The sequence below is a fragment of the Prionailurus bengalensis genome, chromosome C1 (genome assembly GCF_016509475.1).
Source record: "Prionailurus bengalensis isolate Pbe53 chromosome C1, Fcat_Pben_1.1_paternal_pri, whole genome shotgun sequence".
Classification (NCBI taxonomy): domain Eukaryota; kingdom Metazoa; phylum Chordata; class Mammalia; order Carnivora; family Felidae; genus Prionailurus; species Prionailurus bengalensis.
Window position 1 is genome coordinate 6,335,337 of NC_057345.1, and position 21,343 is coordinate 6,356,679.

At 54.9% G+C, this 21,343-nt stretch overlaps 1 protein-coding gene across 1 annotated transcript; it reads right to left on the minus strand.

The window, feature by feature from the left end:
- Nucleotides 1-948: 948 nt before the first annotated feature.
- LOC122479903 (solute carrier family 2, facilitated glucose transporter member 5-like) lies at nt 949-21,343 on the minus strand. The gene is made up of 12 exons (XM_043573717.1): nt 21,215-21,343; nt 13,285-13,383; nt 12,597-12,757; nt 9,740-9,864; nt 6,005-6,157; nt 4,061-4,186; nt 3,780-3,967; nt 3,578-3,688; nt 3,020-3,121; nt 2,346-2,421; nt 1,743-1,870; nt 949-1,637 (listed from the first exon to the last, which is right to left on the minus strand). The coding sequence occupies exons 1-12, from the start codon at nt 21,320-21,322 to the stop codon at nt 1,434-1,436; spliced, it is 1,581 nt and encodes a 526-aa protein (XP_043429652.1). The 5' UTR covers nt 21,323-21,343; the 3' UTR covers nt 949-1,433.

Sequence of the window (21,343 nt, forward strand, 5' to 3'; positions counted from 1 at the left end):
TGAACGTGACCTCATACCAGTTTCTCCAACGCTCATTTATGACCACGTGGATCATCCTGGACCCCTTATCTGGGCTTATCTGTAACCTCCCACCATCTGCCATCCATTTACTTAATTGTTTAATCGCAGTTGTATATGAAGAGTGGTCTCTCGCTGCATTTTACCCGTGAGTTTATTTGTCCTCAAGATCGACGCTCATTCCCAAGCACTTAAAAATAACCGCGGAGATAATACAAGCCAGCCGCTGATCGAAGCACCACACGCCTGTTATTTCAATCCCATAGCCACATGAGACATTTGCTCTTAGCTCCATTTAATGGAAGAGGAAGGTGAGGTACAGAAAAGCTGAGTAAGTACCCACGTTGCACCATTACTAAGCGGCAGGACCAAGGATGTGAGGTCCAGCCTCCCCCAGGCTAGAGGTTCCTTGATTCACACATCCGGCTGCACTGCCTCAGTGCCGAGAAAATCCATTTCCTGCACCTCTTTCCACGCTTCGGGTCCCCGCACAGGGACACAGGGTGGTCCAACCACAGCAGCGAACTGTTTACTTCTCCTCTAAGTTATTTATTTAGCTCATCACCTGAGGGATCCCCATTCCACCCCCACAACAAAAGCTGCTCCCGTCCCAGCCACCCCCAGCCGGCCCCGGGTCTGCCTCCCTAACTCCCCGGAGCAGGGAGCAGATCTCACATCCTACAGGTGGCCTCACCATCTCAGTTCCTGCTTCTCCCCTTCCAGCAAATACTGTCTGGGGGCCTCCTGGACGCCAGGCCGGGTCCAGGCAGTGGGATTCCGGGATAAGCAAAAGCGGCCAAACTCGTGCTCTCAAGGGGCTGACACTCCAGCAAGATCGAACTGCTCAAAGGAGCAGGGACCCCCTCACCTCCCCACACACACACCCCTCCCGCTGCCTTCTTCCACCTGCTCACAGGAAAGAAGCATGTCTTGGTAAAAGGGATCATATGTGTTTTATTGAGCATTCAGAGGCAATGCCATTCACTGCCCTTCAGCAATAGAATCCGGAATTAACAAGCTCCGACTCCATTGAAGTCTCCATAGGGACCTGCTCCATAGGGACTGGTGTTTCTGGAGACGGATCGGGCAAGAGGAAGAATTCCCCTGAACGCAGGCCTCCGGTCCCCAGAAGACCCATGGATTTCAGAAGACGTGTTTCTCTATCCCGCCACCACGCTAATGAATTTTGTCGTGAGAGCCGACGTTATCAGGACCCGACGGCTAGCCCAGCGCGGCGAGGGGCGCCTGCTCCCCGTGACTCGGGGTTGGCGGCGGTCATCTGGAGACAGACGGCACAGCCCCGGTGCATTCCACCCCGGACGGCGCCTAGTCCCGCACGTTCACGGCTATTGGCTGGGACAAAAGCCCGGGAGGGAAGCTGGCGCAGACCCGCTCAGCGGGCTCCTTCCCTCGAGTTACTGCCCCCGAGTAGAGGGTGGAAATTCCTCCAGTTCCTCTTTTTCCGGGTGCACCTCTGACACCTTATTCATCTTGGTGAAAATCTGATTGATCTCTATGAAGGTCTTGGCCTTGGTCTCGGGGACCACCAGGAAGGTGTAGATGGTCGTGAGAAGACAGATCACGCCGAAAATGACGAAGCTGTAGGCTCCGAGGCCCACCTGTGGGAAGGGCAAGTGGGGCTCACCTTCTCCAGAAGCTTCTCCCTTAACCGCGTGAGGATTTTGTGCAGGGGGCAGGGGGGAGGCGGGGCGGCTGGCACTCACTTGGACGAACGGGAAGATCAAGCCCACCGTGAAGTTGGAGAGCCAGTGCACGCTGCCCCCCACCATGAAGGCGGCCGGCCGGGAGGACTGCAGGAAGGTCTCCGTGATGAGCACCGCGGGGACGGGGCCTTGGGGGGCAGAGGGGGAAGGAGGAGGAGCTGTCTCCTCTGGAAGCAGGCAAGCCCGCCAAGGGTCCCGGAGGCCCTGCCGTGCGCGGGGCGCCCGAGGCATCCGGCCCGAGGAGCGGGGTGTCTCCGGGACTCCTGGGCTGGCGGAGAAGCAGCGCGAGAAGGCCAACAGCAAGAATGTGGCACCGCAGGTGACATCCTGTGATGTCCCTAAAAGGGGCCCGGGACCACCGCAAGGCTCTCTACGCCAATCGCACGGGGTAGCCTGTTTCAACCCACACGGCGAAGGCTGCTTTAGCGCGGTCACTCTAATAACCCTCTGAGCAAACCCCTGCGCGACAGGAAGGCAGGGGGAGAGGCCATTCTGGGGCTGCATGAGGCCTCCAAGGAGCCTCTCCAGGGGACCCAAGCCAGAAGTTTCTGGTTCAGGAAAGGAGGAGACAAAACCAGGGAGAGCCAGCTCTAGGGAACATACTGGGCCCAAGGGCGTGTCCCACGACGTAGGCGATGATGCAGGCGATGCTGACGTAAGGCATCCAGGATATCGTGTCCTGTGGGGAGAGGACATTGGATCACACCTGGCAGGGCAGAGACGACCTGGGTGGGGCATCTTGGTCCCCAGGGGCTGTGGCCGGGCCGGGCAAGGAGGGCACCTGGCTCCCCAGCAGGCCGTGCCACCCGGATGCCTCTGGGAAATCGGCTGGAAGTGGGCAGCGGGCTACTTAAAATCTTTTTTTTTTTTTTTTTTAACATTTATTCATTTTTGAGAGAGAGAGAGAGAGAGAGAGAGAGAGAGACAAAGCATGAGCGGGGTAGGAGCAGAGAGAAAGAGACAGACACAGACTCTGAAGCAGGCTCCAGGCTCCGAGCTGTCAGCACAGAGCCTGACGCGGGGCTTGAACCCATAGACCGCGAGATCACGACCTGAGCCGAAGTCGGACACCCAACCGACTGAGCCACCCAGGCACCCCGGCAGTGGGCTACTTAGACGTGGAGGCTCCCAGGGGGCCCCAGGGGGCAGATGGTCCCCAGGCGTCTGATTCATCGTAGTTGCAAAAAAATCATGTTGGTCACTTTCCTTACCATGCGAGAGAGGGCTCAGCGGACGGACTGGGCGCTCCAGCCGCCACCACACCCCCCCCTCCTCACCTGCAAGGCCAGGGCCGCCGTCAGCACGAAACAGGCCGTGAAGCAGACGGAGAAACCCAGAAGGAGCAGGAACCTTCGCCCCAAGAGCTCCACCACGAACACCTGCAGGGGAGGGGGCGGAGGGCAAGCAGGGAGGCTCAGCAGCCCCGCTAGACAGGAGGCCGCACCCCTGCTAGAGCCGCCTGCGCAGGAAGTCCTCCGCCCGTCTCCCAAACCCCCCTTCCGAAGGGGCAGCTGTGTGCCCGCCTGCCCGTGTGTCTGCCCCCCAGCAGGGCACAGGTAGTAACCATACATGGGACAGATTGGGGAAGAGCCACCTCATACGGCGGAAGCTGCCAGAGTGGAGGGCAGGGGGTCTCCATCTTGGGGGCGGGCACAGGCTGCCCCCCCCCCCCTTCCAAGAGACAGGCTGTCATCTGACAAGTGGCCTGGAGATGAGGAGACCAAGAGGCACGTCACCACCTCAGATCTGGCTCTTTCCTCAGCTAGGACCCCCCCCCCCCCCCAACACACACACACTCGAGATGCCCTCGTCCTTGGTGGCTGTCGGGGACTCACGGCACAGATGGTCATCAGCACGTTGACGGCCCCGGTGCCCACTGTCACGTACTGGACGTGATTCTCCTTCACCCCCGCGCTCAGGTAGATCTGGTCCGCGTAGTAGTAGATCTGGAAGGCACCCCCAGAGGCTGGCGGGGTGCTCGGGGCCCCCCGTGATGACGACAGCGCCCCGCCCAGCCCCGCGCCCCGGCCCCCGTACCGCGTTCACCCCCGACAGCTGCTGGCCGCCCATGAGGACGATGACGGAGATGACCTGCCACCGCAGGGACCTCGTGCGGAACAGCTTCAGCACGGAGACGAAGCCCACGGCCCTCTCGGCCTCGGCCTCCTGCCGGATCTCCTCCATCTCGGGGCCCACGTCGCCCCAACCACGCAGCCTCTTCAGCGCTAAGGGTGGGGAGCAGGGGGCGGGCTCAGGGGACCCCAACTGCCCGGAGCAGGGACGCCGCGGCCTCCGCCCCCTGCGCGGTGGAGCCTTACCGGTTTGGGCAGCTACCTCGGCCTTCTTCTGAATCAGCAGGTACCGGGGGCTCTCGGGGAAAAAGGGTAATAGTAGGAGCTGGAGAGCCGCGGGGACCCCGGTCACCCCGAGGAGGATCGGCCAGCCTGCAAGGAGGCCGGTGCCCAGGTGAGAGCTGCCTTCGCCCCTCCCCAGCCCCTCCCGCCCCGGAGCCCGGCCGGCCACCCTGTCCCCTGACTCGACACAGAGCTGACGACACCCCACACCGTCCCGTGCTCTGACACAGCGCCCTGAATATGCGGGGCCACCAGGACGCCTGGTCCGGCAGGGTCGGAGCAGCACTGGTCACAGACACGGAAGCCGCAAGCAAGGCCACGTCCACAGAAGCCACGGCGTAGCCGTACGATAGAAGTCTGTACAAACCACGGCGGGAGCCCATCCCCGAAACTCAGCGTCCGATGCAACGATCTACGCAATGGGGTCCAACTGGATGAAGTCCAGGAGCGGAAAATTAACTCTATCTTTGCAAAAGGTGGTAAAAAAAAAACAACAACAAAAAAGCCATGGGGGGCGGGGGCGGTGCAAGGATGCGATGAGGGTAAATGTCAGCACGGCGGCCCCCTGTGGGGGTGGGAAGGCCAGGGCTGAGGGCCGCAGCAGGCCTCCCCCTTCCCCTGCGGACTCTTAACCCAGTGTAATACAGGCGTGGACTCCGACCTAAGGCGATGGTCCCGTCACCCCCAGGGGGTCTCACTCCTGATGTGGGAGAGGAATAAACAAAGAACAGCCTCCTGTGTAGACATGCACGTGCCAGGAGTTGAGCTGGAGAATAAGGCCAGGCCCCGCCCTCCACACTGTGTCCAGAGGAAGGACACCGACGACAAAATGGTCTCCATAAAGGATTTCCCCGAACGTGGCAGGGAGATTCCACAGGTGTGCCCCGTCTCCCCACGCCTGGAAGGCTGGTCCTACTCCCTCCGTCGGGCCCGCTCTGAGGCCCCCCTCGCTGGGCACGCCAGAGAGCACTTCACCGACACCGGGGCTCTGAGGCTGCCCTGGGTCCTGCGGGTGTATAGGTGACATCACTGGGAGACAGGAACTTAGCCCCTGCCCTGGTCCCCGCTCCTTACGAGGGTGATTGGAAGGAAGACAGTGGTCGTTTCATGTGGAGCCCGGCCCAAGCCACCTGGATTTGTGTCCTAATGAGACCTTGGACCTGGTGTCCAACCTCTCTATGCCTCAGGTTCTGCATCTGGAAAATGGGTATAATGATAATACCTGCCTTACAGGACTATTTGGAGGATTAAATGGATTTAATCGAAAGACTTGGTGCCTGGCCCACCATAAGCACTTTGTATGTTTTGGCTGGTGTTACCACTAATGGGGATTGCGAGACCAGAAGGGGGAGGTCATGCAGAAGCAGTGACAGTTACCAGTCACCGTGCACTTATGGTGTGCTGGGCCCGGGCTCCCGAGGAAAGTGGGGAGGCTCCAGAGTCAGGGTCTGGAAGGGGTACTGGCCCTGAGACTCACCATTTTACCCCTAGGGGGCTCCCTCTTTCCTGGTCTACAGAGTAGGACCGGCACAGGACCCCCCACCCTCCCAACCAGGCAGCAGCGTTGTTAGGAGGCTCAAATGAGGCCTTAAGCACACTGGCGTGGTCATTACCATGCCTCGGGCCCCTTGCCTGGCCACCACGCAAGCCAAGAGAAAGTCAGACAGTGACACTTCCTGTTCAAGCTAAAGCCCCCTCCTCTGTGTCCTAGGAGGGACTGGAAAATACTAGCCACATGGGCCCCGCCACCTTGTTCGGGGCCTGTTCTGTGCAAATACCACACCAGCACCATGGGGCCAGGGCAGTGAGGCAAGGACACTTGCCTGGACACGACTGGAGAGGAAAGAGCAGCCCACAGAAACGTCCAGGCAGAAAGAGGGCTGTGGTCCAGAGGCGTCTTGAGCTTACCTTCTTCGCTCGCGAGGAGGCTCCGAAGGCCGAAGATCTGAGCCACGAGGATGCCGATGGTGATGAAGAGCTGAGGCACCACCCCGAGGCCCCCCCTCAGGTTTTTAGGGGCCAGCTCTCCCAGGTACATGGGGACAACATTGGAAGACAGACCTGGCAGGATTGAAGTGAAAACACCATCAGGAAACATTAGTCTCACCGGGACAGGCTCTGTCTTCAAACACATTCATTTTTTTTTTTAATGTTTGTTTCTGAGCATGAGCAGGGGAGGGACAGAGAGAGAGAGAAGGAGGCACAGAATCGGAAGCAGGCTCCAGGCTCTGAGCCGTCAGCCCAGAACCTGACGCGGGGCTCAAACTCACAGACCACGAGATCGTGCCCCGGGCTGAAGTTGGACGCTCAACCGACTGAGCCACCCAGGCGCCCCTCTGCTTAGTGTTTTAAAAGAGGCTCGCTGTTCAATTCTTTCCAGTTGTCACAGCAATATCAGCCCTTAGAAGTCTGGTGGGAGGGGTGGGGGGAGACCCCGCAGACCTAGTGCCCACAAGGCTGGGAAGAAGCAAGGGCCCTTGAGGGGCAGGCTCCATGGTCACCACTCAGGGGTCAGGGGGCGGGGGACGCTTCTCAGCGGCAAGTTCTTTTTCACTTGACCAGGGACAAACTTGAAAAGGCAAACCTCAGAAGGTTTGTGAGAGACGGGGTCCCCTTTCCGCCGGTGGGAAGCAATCTCTAACCTGTCTTAAAAGTGGCTCCACTGGTGGGGCGCCTGCGTGGCTCAGTCGGTTAAACATCTGACTTCGGCTCAGGTCACGGTCTCACGGCTCGTGGGTTCGAGCCCCACAGGGGGCTCTGTGCTGACAGCTCGGAGCCTGTGTGGGATTCTCTCTTTCTCCCTCTCTCTCTCTCTGCCCCTCACTGGTCCCTCAGGCCCTCTCTCATAAATAAACAGACAAACAAACTCCACCGGGCAACCCCAGCCGCTGGAGTCAGAGAAAGCAGCTTTTACATTTGAAATTCCTTCCATGAAAGCAGTTGGTCTTCTGGCCACACACGTTGACTAAAAGCCAGTGAACTGTGTCTCAAGTCCTGCTCACGTCTGTTCCTGCGCCCCCCTTCTCGCCACACCCCCTTTGGGGGACCAGCTGCTCCCTTATTTTTTAGGGTGTCTGAGCAGCAGCTGCCGACTCACACACCGCCCAGAATTTCTCGGGAACCGTGCGCAAGAATTCACTGCGAATGGATTATGACTCCGTCGCTTCTCCAAGGGGGATCTGAGGACCTAGGAAACTCCCGACACCTTTTCAGGGGGCCTGTGAGGTCAAAACCATCTTCCAACAATCCTGAGATAGTGCCCTGTATAGTGCCCACACGGTGGAGTGTTCCAGAGGCTCCCCGCCGTGTGAGGTCACGGCCAGCAGAACACAGAAGCAGGTCTGAGAAGCCAGCCGTCTTCTATGAGGCGGGACCTTAAAGAGCTTTGCAAACCCGTGAAGCAATGCCACCCTTCTCGCTGAAACTCTTTGTTTCAGAATATACGCCTATTTTCCCAGAGACGTGTGACGGGCTTATTGTTGCCGTTCAGATGAATTAAACGAACATTTCTTGGCTGCAATTTGTAAATGGTAGATATTGGCCAATACGACCCACACGAGCAAAAGCTCTTCGGGGCCCTCAATAATTTTAAGAGTGTAAAAAGGTCCTGAGGCAGCAACTCTTTCTGCCCATGGGTCCTGTCCCTGTGCTATAATAAAAACACCTAAGAGAAAGAGAGGGAGGGGGAGGGAAAGAGAGAAAGAAAAAAGAAAGAAAGAAAGAAAGAAAGAAAGAAGAAAGAAAGAAGAGATAGAAAGAGAAGAAAAGAAAGAAAAGAAAAGAAAAGAAGATCCCGAGGCCAAAAAGTTTGAGAACCACGGACTTAGAAGTAATGCTTGTTTAAGAGTAAAGGTTGGGGTTTTGGTGATTTGTTAACTATTGGAGCCTAATATCTCCCTGTGGGAACCAACTCTGGAGTGCTGGACGGTCAAGAGAAAAGTGCCTGCCTGCACCTGTCCACTGCCGGTGACTTCCAGGAATCGTTTGTTTTTTTCTTTCTTTCCTTTTTTTAAATGTATTTATTTTGAGAGCGTGAGAGAGAGGGAATCCCAGGCAGCCTCTGCTGACAGTGCAGACCCTGACGCTAGGGCTCAGACTCACGAACCGTGAAATCATGACCACGATCGTGAGCCGAAGAGTTAGACGCTGAACAACTGAGCCAGCCGGGCGCCCCGGAATCGTCTATTCTTTATTAGCGGAGCCCCGCTGCAGGGGGAGGCGGGAGGCGGGAGCAGGGCCAGACCAAGGCGGCAGAGACCCGTCCAGGCGCTCTCAGGGAAAGCAGTAGGGTGACGCTTGCCATGGGGCCCATCATTCCCTCCGGGACATGACCTCTTCTCTCTTCAGGGAGGCTGATTTCCTCTTTTGTCCCCCAGCCTCGCAATTCCTTGCCATCTCCCCCGACACCGGGCTCCTCGCCCTCTCCCCCACCGCCCAGGAGGGCCAGCTGAGGGGTTTGCGGACATCAGGCCAAATCATCCGCTCACCCCATCCCCGTGTTTGGAAGCAGAAAACAAGAGTTGGTTGCCAATGCCAGGGCCGGGTGCGGGGTTGCTTGACGAGGCGCCCAGGATGCAGCCCTTTGGGGGCGCCCACCCTGGAGGTGCACGGCCCCGAGGGCGGGCGTCCCGCTTGCCCCCTCCAGCCCTGGGAAACACAGTCTACAAAAGAATGCCACGTCGGGGGAAGGCCACGGGCGTGGCTTTAACCACATCTTTTCGGTCGGAAGGAATCACGGGGGAGTTTTCTACCACCATCAGAGTGCGGCCCGGGGGGCCATAGCTCCGGAGGGTTTGCAAAGCAGCTCCGGGGGTTACGAGACCAGAGACCTCAGGCGAGTGAGTGTTACCCTCTTCAGCAGGTGGCCCCTGGAGGAATAGGTGAAAAGAACCCCTAAAAATCCTTCTGCAAACTTCACGTTCCCTCTAGAAGGTGACAGGTTGCTATTATTAGCTCTTCTTGGGCGGAGGGATTCGTACATTAGATTGTTTCTCATGCGTTTTTGACCACGACCCACGGTAAAAATGGGGAGACACGTTTAACGTTGCAACCTGGTTCTCACCCACGTATACGGATAAGTCACCGAAACAAGTTTCAGAAGACCACCCTTACCCCTACTGCACACGACACAGTCTACACTCTGCCTAGAAAAAGAAAATGCTGGGGCACCTGGGTGGCTCCGTCCGTCAAGCATCTGACCCATGGTTTCGGCTCAGGTCATGATCTCACGGTTCGTGAGTTCGAGCCCCACTTCGGGCAGGAGCCCCTCCCCCTCCCCCAAATAAATAAACTTAAAAAGAGAAAAAGAAAAGGAAAAAGCTGCTCACTAATCAGAGGCACCACCCACTCACTGGCCCCACCTATAGCTTGGAAAACACAGAGATAAGGAAAGGAAAGGAAAGGAAGTGCCCTTGCGAACAGGACTCCGGATTTCTGTCTTTCACAGAACAGCTCTCTTTGCAGGAAGCATCACAGCGAAGCTCGGTCCCTTGACTGCATCTGAGAAGCGTCGGGACAGAGGAATAGCTCGTGTCTATGTGCTTCAGCGGTTCCAGAACGATCCAGACCCCGGCGTCTGCCCCCGCCTCCCCCTCCTCCTCGATTATCCTGAATGACAGAGGCGTCGCAAGTAGCACCATTTACCTGCACATATTCCCACCAAAAGTCTGGACAAAATGATCATCTCGAAAGACCTGGCGACCTTGCTGCACCCCATTAAGATGGCGGGCACTATGGAAAAGATGTTGTTGAAGAGCAAGGTCCCTTTCCTGCCGAGGATGAAATCTCAGTTAGTTTGGGTTAAGGGTTCAGCTGTTGTCTTCGCAGATGTTCGCCAAGGGTCTGCCCGGCTACAGCAGCGGCCTTTGCTGCTGTTTGACGCTGTGATGGAGACCGATGGAGGTCAAGTGCACAGCCTGCGGCGGGAACATTCTCTGTGGGAGCCAACGGCAATGACCACAGTGCAGAGCACGTCAGCGGTGGGGAGCAGAGGACGAGGGCCGCCTGCTACGATACCCTGACGGGTTCCGGAAACCATACTCTCGCATGATTTTAGTGTAATCCTGCGGCCCAGATCAGGGAATGACATTAAAAGGATCGCATAGGGGCGCCTGGGTGGCGCAGTCGGTTAAGCGTCCGACTTCAGCCAGGTCACGATCTCATGGTCCATGAGTTCGAGCCCCGCGTCGGGCTCTGGGCTGATGGCTCAGAGCCTGGAGCCTGTTTCCGATTCTGTGTCTCCCTCTCTCTCTGCCCCTCCCCCAGTTCATGCTCTGTCTCTCTCTGTCCCAAAAATAAATAAACGTTGAAAAAAAAAATTAAAAAAAAAAAGGATCGCATAGGCCAAGCCCACTTAGACCACATAGAGGGAGAAGTCCTAAACGAAATAGTAGCAGATCGAATTCAACAGCATATGTGCGAATCTTTCAATGTTAAAAGGCCACACCAGATAAAACGCCAGGTCTCCCTGGGAAACACAGAATTGTAACATTATTTTTAGGACTACAGAAGGCTATCCGTGGGACTCCAGGTAGGGAAGGCCGTCTTCAGGCGCCAAAGCCAAGAACCGTAACCGAAGAGTTAAATCTGCCCACTCGAACGTTTAAACATCTCGTGTGAAAAAGATGCTATGGATATGATTAAAAATAAAGCAACAGATTAAGATACTTGCCTGAAATAACAGTTACTCGGGACATGCAGGGGGGGTGAAATTTCCTCCCAGCTGTATAATCTTGGGTAAGTTTCAGCATCTCTCTGTGCCTTGTTTTCTCATTTTGAAAAAGGAGATGGTGGGGCTTTTGTAGGGATTAGGGGAATTAATAACCCTAAAGTCAACCCATCAGTCAACTATTAGTTGCTACGGTTATTTCAGGAACAGATTCTTCAGAAAACCACATTCATCACATTCTTTTTTTTTTTTTTTAATGTTTATTTTTTAGAGAGACAGAGTGTGAGCCAGAGGAGGGGCAGAGAGAGAGGGAGACACAGAATCCGAAGCAGGCTCCAGGCTCCGAGCTGTCAGCCCAGAGCCCCACGCGGGGCTCGAACTCACGAACCAAGAGGTCACGACCTGAGCCCAAGTCAGATGCTCAACTGACTGAGCCCCCCAGGCGCCCCAAAAACTTATCACATTCCAAAGCAGAAAGCTGGACAAGTGACTGTCCGTTGCCTCCGTGGAGCAAAACGGTAAGTCCTTCACTCGGAGGAGACTTGTCCTGCAGATCTGTGACCTCATTTGATGTCCTGGTCCCCGGGGCCCCTAGGGAGAACTGTTGAGTTCAACACCAACCTTCCAGGAAGGCCTTAGGATCTTAGACTCCCAAACCAGAGGTTGTATGTTGCTAGTTTCAGACTCTTTTTGAAAAATACTGGAGAAGGCACTGGGTTCGGGCCTTGATTCTCAACCTAGCAAGATCTTACCCGGCCAGCGAGAAGAGGTCTTACCCGGCCGGCGTCTGTGTGCTCATCTGCCCAGGGACAGGGCTGGTGGGGAGGAGCTCTTTAATACTGTTCATAACAAGGCCTCTCTTTCATGCCCATGGAATTTACACAAGGGGGTGTGATGTCTTAAGGACCTTTTTTGGAATCAACTATGGAACGAGAATCTCTAATGTTTCTGGAACTGGGGGCAGAGATACAAGCTCAGCCCTTGACATCCAGAACACTCACGGTGAGAGGTGTCCTGGGTCTACAGGATTTCACAGTCGAGCGCCTCACATTAATCTCAGCCATTTCAGGGTTTTACAGGCATTTAATTTGGACCCAATTTTGCCTATTACTTGATCCCGAGGTGAAAGAACAGAGTAGTGAGTTTGTGTTAGTTTGGGAGGCAGGGCTTAAGAACACTGATGATCTACATCAGGATTGACACGTTGGCCATATTATCTGGTGTTTGACTCTTTGAAAGGCAAATAAAAAAGGGGGGGAGGATGCCTGGGTGGCTCAGTCGGTAAGCGTCTGACTCTTGGTTTTGGCTCAGGTCACGATCTCACGATCTGTGAGTTCGAGCCCCGCGTCCGTGCTGACAGCACGGAGCCTGCTTGGGATTCTCTGTCTCCCTCTCTCTCTCTCTGCCCCTCGTCCGCCCCCACTCACGTACACCCTCTCTTTCAAGGTAAATAAACTTTAAAAAATCTTTAAAAAAATAAAATAAAGGCAAAAACAAAAAACAAACGAAGAGGGCAGAACTTGGTTTTGGTTTCTGGTAAGGAAAAGGCCCGTAGGGCAAGAGAACAGAGAGAGGGAGTTCGGACCTCCCAAGCACTTCCTGGTCTTTCTGGGTCTGCCCCGGGATTCTGACACCCATCGCTCCCACTTGTCGCCCCGAGACCCTGCTGCGTCCCCAGGTCAACATCTGGTCTTCTTAAGACCATATGAGACATCAGCAATCATCACAGCGGTTAGTACCTAACTTTACAAACGGACGATTTCAGCTTGAGGCCTGCGTTTTAAACCGATGGGGTCTGGGAGCTACAGGAGTTGGAAATGCACCTTTTCTTACCTGCCAAAGTTATTCACCAGGGGGCCGACCATGAGGGACCCGACGAAGCCTCCGAAGGGAAACATGGACACCGAAACAGACCACAGCAACGTCAAGGCAAACTCGTCCATGTAGCCATTGTTCCGCTCATAGTAGGTCTTGTTGTAAAACGTTTTCATGAACTGCAGCACAAAGCAGAGCAGAGCGCCCGTGTACCTGGACCCGGCTTTGCAGACGGAAGCGCCTACGCGGTCAGGCCGCCGGCTGGATGACCGGGGCCCAAGACGCCAACACCAGTCGGGGGAAGAAAGGGAGTAGGGACCAAGCAATCAGCAGGGGCGCCCGCGGGGAGGGCTGTCCGGGCCTCCGGTGTGCACGCGGCCCGGGATGTTGTGAACTCCGGTCCTCCGGTCCTTTGCATGACCCCTGACCCTCCAGACTCGTCTGGGGAGCACCAGGCCGCAGAAGACCAGAGCCCCCAGCCGCACCCCCCGAGGCCAACCCCGGGGCACCCAGCCAGGCCTGGCGCTCCATGAGAAGCCGAGGCCGGGGCCGGGTTCATCCCCAAGGCCCTGGGCCGTGCGTCCCTGTTACCTGAAGACCCACTGTGTGCACCAGTGTGCACTCACTGCCACCTTGGTGGCTGCTCCAAAACCCCCTCCCGTTTACAGGGGGTGGGGGGCGTGTCTCATGCACCCCAACGACCTACCTGGGCCGGGGAGTTAATGGCGGCCACGTTGTACCCATACTGGAAGGATGACCCAAAGGCAGCAATCAGCGTGGCCAGGCCAAGCACAAGCGTCAGCCTCTGCGGGAGGAGAGACCCTGACTTAGGTCACAGAAAGCAGCTGCGGTTCATGAGAACCCCTACTTTACCCTGAAGTCTTCTAGAAGCACGGGAGAGAATCCGAAGATCCTTAGTCTTTCGAGTGTGCCCTATGCCTACCCTCTACCATCTAACCTGGCAGAAAAGCTTCCCTCCGGGTTCCTGGGAGGCTCAGTTGGTTACGGGTCTGACTTCGGCTCAGGCTCATGTGAGTTCGGGCCCCGCGTCGGGCTCTGCGCTGACGGTGCGGGGCCTGTTTGGGATTCTCGCTCTCTCTGCCCCTCCCCTGCCAGTGCTTTCTCTCTCTCTCTCTCAAAATAAATAAATAACCTTAAAAAAAAAAGATTCCCTCAACCCCAACACTTAGGGCCAGGTAATTCCTTGCCCTGGGGGGCTGTCCTGTATGCACTGGAGGGCCATCCCTCCCCTGCCTGCGACAACCCAGAGTTCTCCAGGCACTATACATGTCCCACTGATTGGCCGGAAGGGGGTGGGGGGATGAGAATCACTAGGTCAGAAAGACCCAGAAGGGTCCTTTCCTCCAACACTGTAATGTCCGAATTGTTTCCGTAACATTCCTGACGTGTGGCTGTATTTGCTGACCGTAGCAAATGCACTCAGTACTGCCTTGAACACAAAGTCCCCTAAAAATCGGGGAGGAGAGAATGGGAAAAAAAATTTTTTTAATGTTTATTTACTTTTGAAAGAGAGAGAGAGAGAGAGAGAGAGAGAGAGACAAAGGGATGAGTGGGGGAGGGGCGGAGAGAGAGAGACCTAGAATCTGAAAGAGGCTCCAGGCTGTCAGCACAGAGTCCGACACGGGGCTTGAACTCATGAACCGAGAGATCATGACCTGAGCCGAATTCGGACGCTTACCCGACTGAGCCACCCGGGTGCCCCAGAATGGGAAAGTTTTCATCGTTTATTTAGGGCCTCTGATTAACTTCCTTTAGCCTTTGGACTTTTGCCGTGACAGATGAAAGGCAGGGTGAGAAAATATATATATATTTTTTAAGTTTATTTATTTATTTTGAGAGAGACAGAGGGAGAGAGAGAGAGAGAGAGAATCCCAAGCAGGCTCTGCCAGCACAGAGCCCGACGTGGGGTTCGAGGTCACAAAAGGGTGAGACCGTGACCTGAGCTGAAATCGACAGCTGACGCTTAACCGACTGAGCCACCCAGGCGCCCGGGGAAAACATTTAAATACAGATTTCTGGGGCCTCTCACACACATGCCTGCTGTGCTAACATCCCCTTTTCACCCACGAGGAAACTGAGTACGCACAGAAGGCAATCTTTTCGACGACCAGAGGAAGGTCGTTAGCAAAGTCACGGAAAGCCGGAGAAAAATCGAAGTGAAAAAAGCTTTTCTCTTGGAATCTACAGGTTTCATCTCGCATGTGTCCACTGCCACTTTCTAGCTTCGTTGCTACAGTCTTCAGTTTCCTCATCTTCCAAAGGAGGGTCATAACGCTCCCTCAGAGCCGTCGCAAGGTGTAATTACGAGAGCGATTAGCCGTGGAGGTGAATCCACTGACTGGGGCCTGGATGGGGCTCTCGGAGGCGGCCGCTGAAGCACCTTCACGCACGTATTCCCACGGAGGCCCAGTCCAGGGGACACGTGCCCTCCCCCCCACCGGCGGGGCAGGGCCTCAGGTCTTCCTCTGGGTGCCCCCACCCCCGCCTAATCCAAAGAGGGTACCAGCTCTGCAGAGGGGTAAGGGAGGACCAGGGCAGGCAGAGAGCCGGTGGCCATTCCTGCCTTGTTGTGGTGCTCTGGGGAGCCCGAGCTGGTTAGCCCTCTGCACAGCAGGAGCCCCCAATAAATGAAACCTCACCCTCCTCCTCCCCCCACCAAAAGGATTGACGAATGGCTAATTCAGGAGCGCCTGGGTGGCTCAGTCCGTTAAGCACCTGACTCGATTTTGGCTCAGGCCGGGGTCTCAGCGACTGTGGGATTGAGGTCTGACAGCGCGGAGCCTGTGTGGGATTCTCTCTCTCTCTCCCTCTCTCTCTGCCCCCTCCCCTGCTCACTCACGCTCTCTTATAAACATTTTTAAAGACGGTTAATTCAGCAGAAAGTTTCTGGTAAGCCAGGTATGAGCCTTGGGCTCTGGTTCCCAGTCTCCCTTAGTCCCCACCATCCCCCGGAGCCGGCGTGGGGCGCAGGTGACAAAAGTGGGGGCGGTGGCACCCAGGAGAGAGAGCGGGTTCCAGGGCTTCTGCCGCGCTGTCCTGTGATTTCTAAAGGCAAGGGGTGCACAAGTAGGCACATCCACGCGCACACCCCCCCACCGGAGACACACTCACTTCAACGTGTGGAGCATCCAGACAGGGTTCTAAGTGCTGGGGATACGGTGGAGAACAAAACAAAGACCACTCCCCTATGACTGTTCTATTGTTTGATTTTGCGGCAGGGAGGGAGGAAGGGAGGAAGGAAGGAAGAAGAGAAAGAAAGAAAGCGAGGGAGGGAGGGAGGAAGAAGGGAAAGAAAGGGAGGGAGGGAGGGAGGAGGAGAGAAGGAAGGAGAAAATTGATCAACAGTTTTCCTCTTTAATTCTCTTCCAGGTAAACGATTAACTAGAAACACAACAGGCTTCCCTCATTCTGCCAAGTGCAACTCTCGGCCACTTCCCACCTCGATGGGTCCTACGGTCTGGAGTCCTTGGCCAAGCGCTGCTGGGGGGCTGGCTGGTGCCCCAGAATGGGGGATGCTGGCAGGCACCGTGGACAGTCCGCGGCCTGACTGCCTCCGTGGGGTCCCAGTGAACGTGACCAGGAGGAACGCGGGTCGCAGATAGAATCTCTAAGCACAGAGCCTACCGTTTAACATCTAAGGTCCATCTTCCTCCTCGAGTTCAAGACGCGGCCACATTCTACAGACCCGTACGGGTCAGGGGCTCCCCTCTGCGGAAACAGCAAAGCCATTCCGGGAGGTTCTCACTGACCTTGCCGGTCCGAATGCCTTCGTTCATTAAACAAAGTGGTTGACAGCTGACCATAGTCCAGGTGCCACCCAGTGTGGTGAGCAGATCAGCTGCCCTCCAACACCAGGGTCCAATGCGGAAGGCAGACGTTTCAAAAAATACATAATAGGGGCGCCCGGGTGGCTCAGTGGGCTGAGTGCCCAACTCTCGATTTAGGCTCAGGCCATGATCCCATGGTTGTGGGATCGAGCCTCGCGTCGGGCTCTGTGCTGACGTGCAGTCTGCTTAAGATTCTCTCTCCCTCTGCCCCTCTCTGCTCTCACTCTCTCTAAAATAAAAAAAATTGGGGCGCCTGGGTGACTCAGTTGGTAAAGCGTCCGACTTCGGCTCCGGTCATGATCTCATGGTTCGTGAGGTCGAGCCCTGCATAGGGCTCTGTGCTGATGGCTCAGAGCCCGGAGCCTGCTTCGGATTCTGTGTCTCCCTCTCTTTCTGCCCCTCCCCCACTAGTGCACACACATGCGCTCTCTCTCTCTTTCTCTCTCAAAGATAAATAAACATTAAAAAAAAAGTTAAAATAAAAAAATTTTTAAATAAATAAAATAAACTGGGGTGCCCGAGTGGCTCATTTGGTTAAGTGTCCGACTCTTTTTAAAAAATAATTTTTAATCTTTCTTTATTTTTGAGAAAGAGAGAGAGAGCGTGAGTGGGGGAGGGACAGAGAGAGAGGGAGGCACAGAATCCAAAGCAGGCTCCAGGCTCCGAGCTGTCAGCACAGAGCCCGACGTGGGGCTTGAACTCATGAACTGCAAGATCATGACCTGAGCCAAAGTCGGAAGCTCAACCGACTGAGCCACCCGGGCGTCCCATGTGTCTAACACTTAGTTTCAGCACAGGTCATGGTCTCACGGTCATGGGATTGAGCCCCACAGGGGGCTTTGCACGAGTGGGTGAAGAACCTGATTGGGATGCTCTTTCTGTCTCCCTTTCTTCACCCCTGCCCCACTGGCTTTCATTCTCTCTCTCTCTCTCTCTCTCTCTCTCTCTCAAAAGTAAACAAATAAACTTTTCTAAAAAGGAAAAAATAAAAATACGAGAGTACATAATAATTGAATAATTTAAACGAACTGTAACTTTACTATACTAAGTGTAACTGTAGCGAGCTCTACAAAGAAAAAAAAACACAGCGCCCCCTCCCTCGTCTCAGCAAAGGGACTATATTTAAAAAGGCGTGGAAAAGAAAGCCAGGGTTTAAGCTTTCTTTCGTCTTCTTTTTTACTTTCCAGGAGGGAGGGGAAAAAAAAAAAAAAGACTTAGCACTGGGTTAGATTAGGGCATGAGGGAGAGCAAAGGATTCCAGGTCCCCCAGCAGCCTGTAAAAATGACGCATGGCCCGGTGGCCTTCAGATATGAGCCGGGGGGGTTGGGGGGGGTCTCCTCAGAGGCCAAGGGGAGCCATGACTCAGCTCTGCTTTCTGGAGAAATCCCACATTCCTCACGCCCATAGTGAGCTGGCTTCCTGTTCCATAATGCTGAGTACCTTTTTGAGACTTAGTAAAATAGCCACCTTCAAGGCAGGTCCTCCCGGGGCACAGTGTCATTCAAGGCCACTGAGAAAGGGAGCCCTGCCCAAGCGGGGTCCCTTGGGGATTTTCTTCCAAGATCCATTCAGTAATCTCTGTCAGAACGCAAGCATCTCCAGAAAAGTTAGCTCCTGTGAATTATTAACTCTTTGAGCCACTTTCTCACACTCCTGATCCCAAAGTTCAAACAGAAAGTGGGGGGCTTCGGTGGTGAGGGGACAGAGGAGAGGTGCCTTGTCCTGTGGCTGTGGTGGTTTAGAGCACAGTGGGGGCAGCCCGAGAGCCTGGGATCATCAGGTCCTGTGCTCCTGCGGCTGGCCGTGTGGCCTCGGGCCGGTCACTGAACTTCTGTGTCTCAGCTCCTTCACCTATAAAATGGGGACAATGATCCTCCCTCCCTCATAGGACTGAGGTGAAGAATGAAGGAGTTCTAAGAAAATGAGTTCTAAGAAAACCACTTGGAGCCTCGCCTGGCTTGTGGAAAGTGCTACCCACAGGTTTGCTATCATTACGAACAGTGATAGAACCAGAGGGAAGTTACTATGAGGCTAGATGTGTTGTTGATGGAGCCACACGCCCACAAGGATGTGTTTACAGGGCGCCTGGGAAGTTCAGTCAGTTAGGTGTCTGACTGGAGATCGGCTCGGGTCATGGTCTCATGGATGGTGAGTTCGAGCCCAACATTGGGCTCTGTGCTTTACAGCATGGAGCTTGCTTGGGATTCTCTCCCTCTGTCTCTCTCTCTCTCTCTGTCTCTCTCAGCCCCTCTCCCACATGCGCTTGCTCTGTCTCTCTCAAAAATAGATAAATAAACTTCGGGCACTTGGGTGGCTCAGTCAGTTAAGCTTCTGACTTCAGCTCAGGTCACGATCTCACGGTTCGTGAGTTCGAGCCCCACGTCAGGCTCTCTGCTGTCTGCATGGAGCCTGCTTTGGATCCTCTCTCTCTCTCTATCTTTTTTTTTTTTAACGTTTATTTATTTTTGAGACAGAGAGAGACACAGCATGAACGGGCGAGGGGCAGAGAGAGAGGGAGACACAGAATCGGAAGCAGGCTCCAGGCTCTGAGCTATCAGCCCAGAGCCCGACGTGGGGCTCGAACTCGCGGACCGCGAGATCGTGACCTGAGCTGAAGTCGGCCGCTTAACCGACTGAGCCACCCAGGCGCCCCTCTCTATCAAAAATAACATTAAAAATATTTTTAAACTATTAAAATAAATTAAATAAATAAACTTAAAAAAAAAAAAAAGGACACGTTTTTCGTTTCTAAAACACTTGGCATATTTTTTTTCCTAATCTATTTGTCCCCCCTCCAGGCCAAGAGTACTTTTTCTGTGCAGAAAGTCCTTGATGCACATTGGTCAGATTCTGGTTTTTTCTCTTTACATATGAGGAACCCAAAGGCCACTGAGGTCATGGTCACGCAGCCAATGGGGGGGGGGGTGGGGTACAGAAAGCTGTACCCCGCCCCCCACCCCCCACAGGGCCAGCTTTCTGCAGGCTCCTGAATCCCCGGGCTCTTGAATCCCCCCTGGACTTCACTTAAAGATCTGCGGGTTCTTGCAAGCAGCCATCAGGATTCTCAGGAAACCCAGCACGCGTCCTGGCTTTTGTCCAAAGGGGCAGGTCTGCCCTCAGGCAGCCGGGAAGGGGACACTTTCATCCCCCCTGGCACTGGAGGGGCGTCCTTCCTCCCAGGGGGCAGGTGGCTATACTCAGCCCAGACCTTTTGCGTGTGACCTCTTTAACCATTTCCTTTCAAGATGGATTGCTGCTTTTCAGAGCCCACAATGCAGGAGCATTTCTGTTTTTCTGCAGCCTCACGTGGGGGGACCGCCAGGCAGTGCACCTCTCTTTGCGGAGAGGGCACAGATCACACCAGGGTCTCTCCTGACTCCCAAGCCCCTCCGGCCGTGTTCCCTCACAGCCCCTTTCCTATAAAATAGAGGGGCACCGCGCCTGAGAGGTCTAACACTTTCTTAGTTGTCGCGAGAGTCCACCAAGGTCCATGCGAAGGCGCTCAGTAACCTCGAAAGCTCTATCTCTCACGGGACAAGAGCACTCCTGGCTTCTAACGAGTGGAGACCAGGGATGCTGCTGAAAATCCTGCCTTACGCAGGCCCGTCCCCCGTAGCACAGAATCATCCGGCGTCAAATGTCATTAGTGCCCTGCTCGAAAGGCTGATCGAAAGCAATAACATTTATGGGGGAATCACTATGGGCCGGGTAATTTACATGCATTACCCCATCTCACTGTTCCCACAGCCCCATGAGGTGGTATGGTTATTATCCCCATTTCGCAGATGAGAACACTGAGGCACGGAACACCAAGTTCCCACAGCTAGAATAGGATGGAACAGGAATGAAACCATCTCCCAAACACGCTCGGAACCCACAAGCCTCAGGGCGCGCTCCTGACCCGCCTGTGGACACGGTCTTCCGTCCAGGACGGATTAAATAATAACTTGCACAAATATGTGCCTCTGCCTCCATAAATACAAGCAAATGCTGCTGTGGTGAATAAGACACAAATCCTTTCAAAGCATTCATAATACATTCCTATTATCTTTCTGTCGTTATGCATTTTCGTCAATCGAGGGAGTGGGGCAGTGCGGGGGGGGGGGGGGGGGGAAGGGGGGCGAGGTCCAGAAAAATCTGTCTCTGAAACAAGGGAATCTCCACTGCAGATTTGAATTCGATTCGGGTCTTGCACAGTCTTTTCCTAGCCCACCTTCTTCCTTGCTGAAAAGCCCAGTGAAAACCTTCTGCAGCCCAAATCAAAAGAAATCCAAAAACAGGGCCGCCTGGGTGGCTCAGTCGGTCAAGCCTCTGACCAGCTCAGGTCACGATCTCGCAGTTCTCGGGTTCGAGCCTCGCGTGGGGCTCTGTGCTGACAGCTCGGAGCCTGGAGCCTGCTTCGGATTCAGTGTTTCCCTCTCTCTCTGCCCCTCCCCTGCTCGCGCGCTGTCTCAAAAATAAATAAACGTTAAAAAAAAAAAAAGCCACAAACCATGTACAAGGGCTTTTGCTGCTGGTTTCAGAATCCCTTCACCTCCAACTTTTAAGGGTAAGGCAGTTGGGACAAATTAACTCTTTGCGTCCCTTCCATTTGGTGACGGGGCTTTTCAAGGCTGTTCCAGCAGAACAATCCCCAATCTCTAAACTGCAATGTCTCTAAATCTGGCCGCCAGTCCCTGTGCAAGTGAACTCTGAGGGGCAGGTTCCCTCCAATGGTCCACCCCCGCTACCCCTCCAGCAACGCTGAGCCGACTGTTCTAAGCTCCTTCCCCGGGAGGCCCGCTTACCCCTTCCTTCTTGGCCGGAACCTGCTCCATCCTGGTCCTGAAAGTGAGGCTTGCCCTTTCCTTCCTATCCGCCAGACTAACAAGTGCTCTGAATGGAGACAGAAACATTCTGGCTGTACTTTGGCCGCC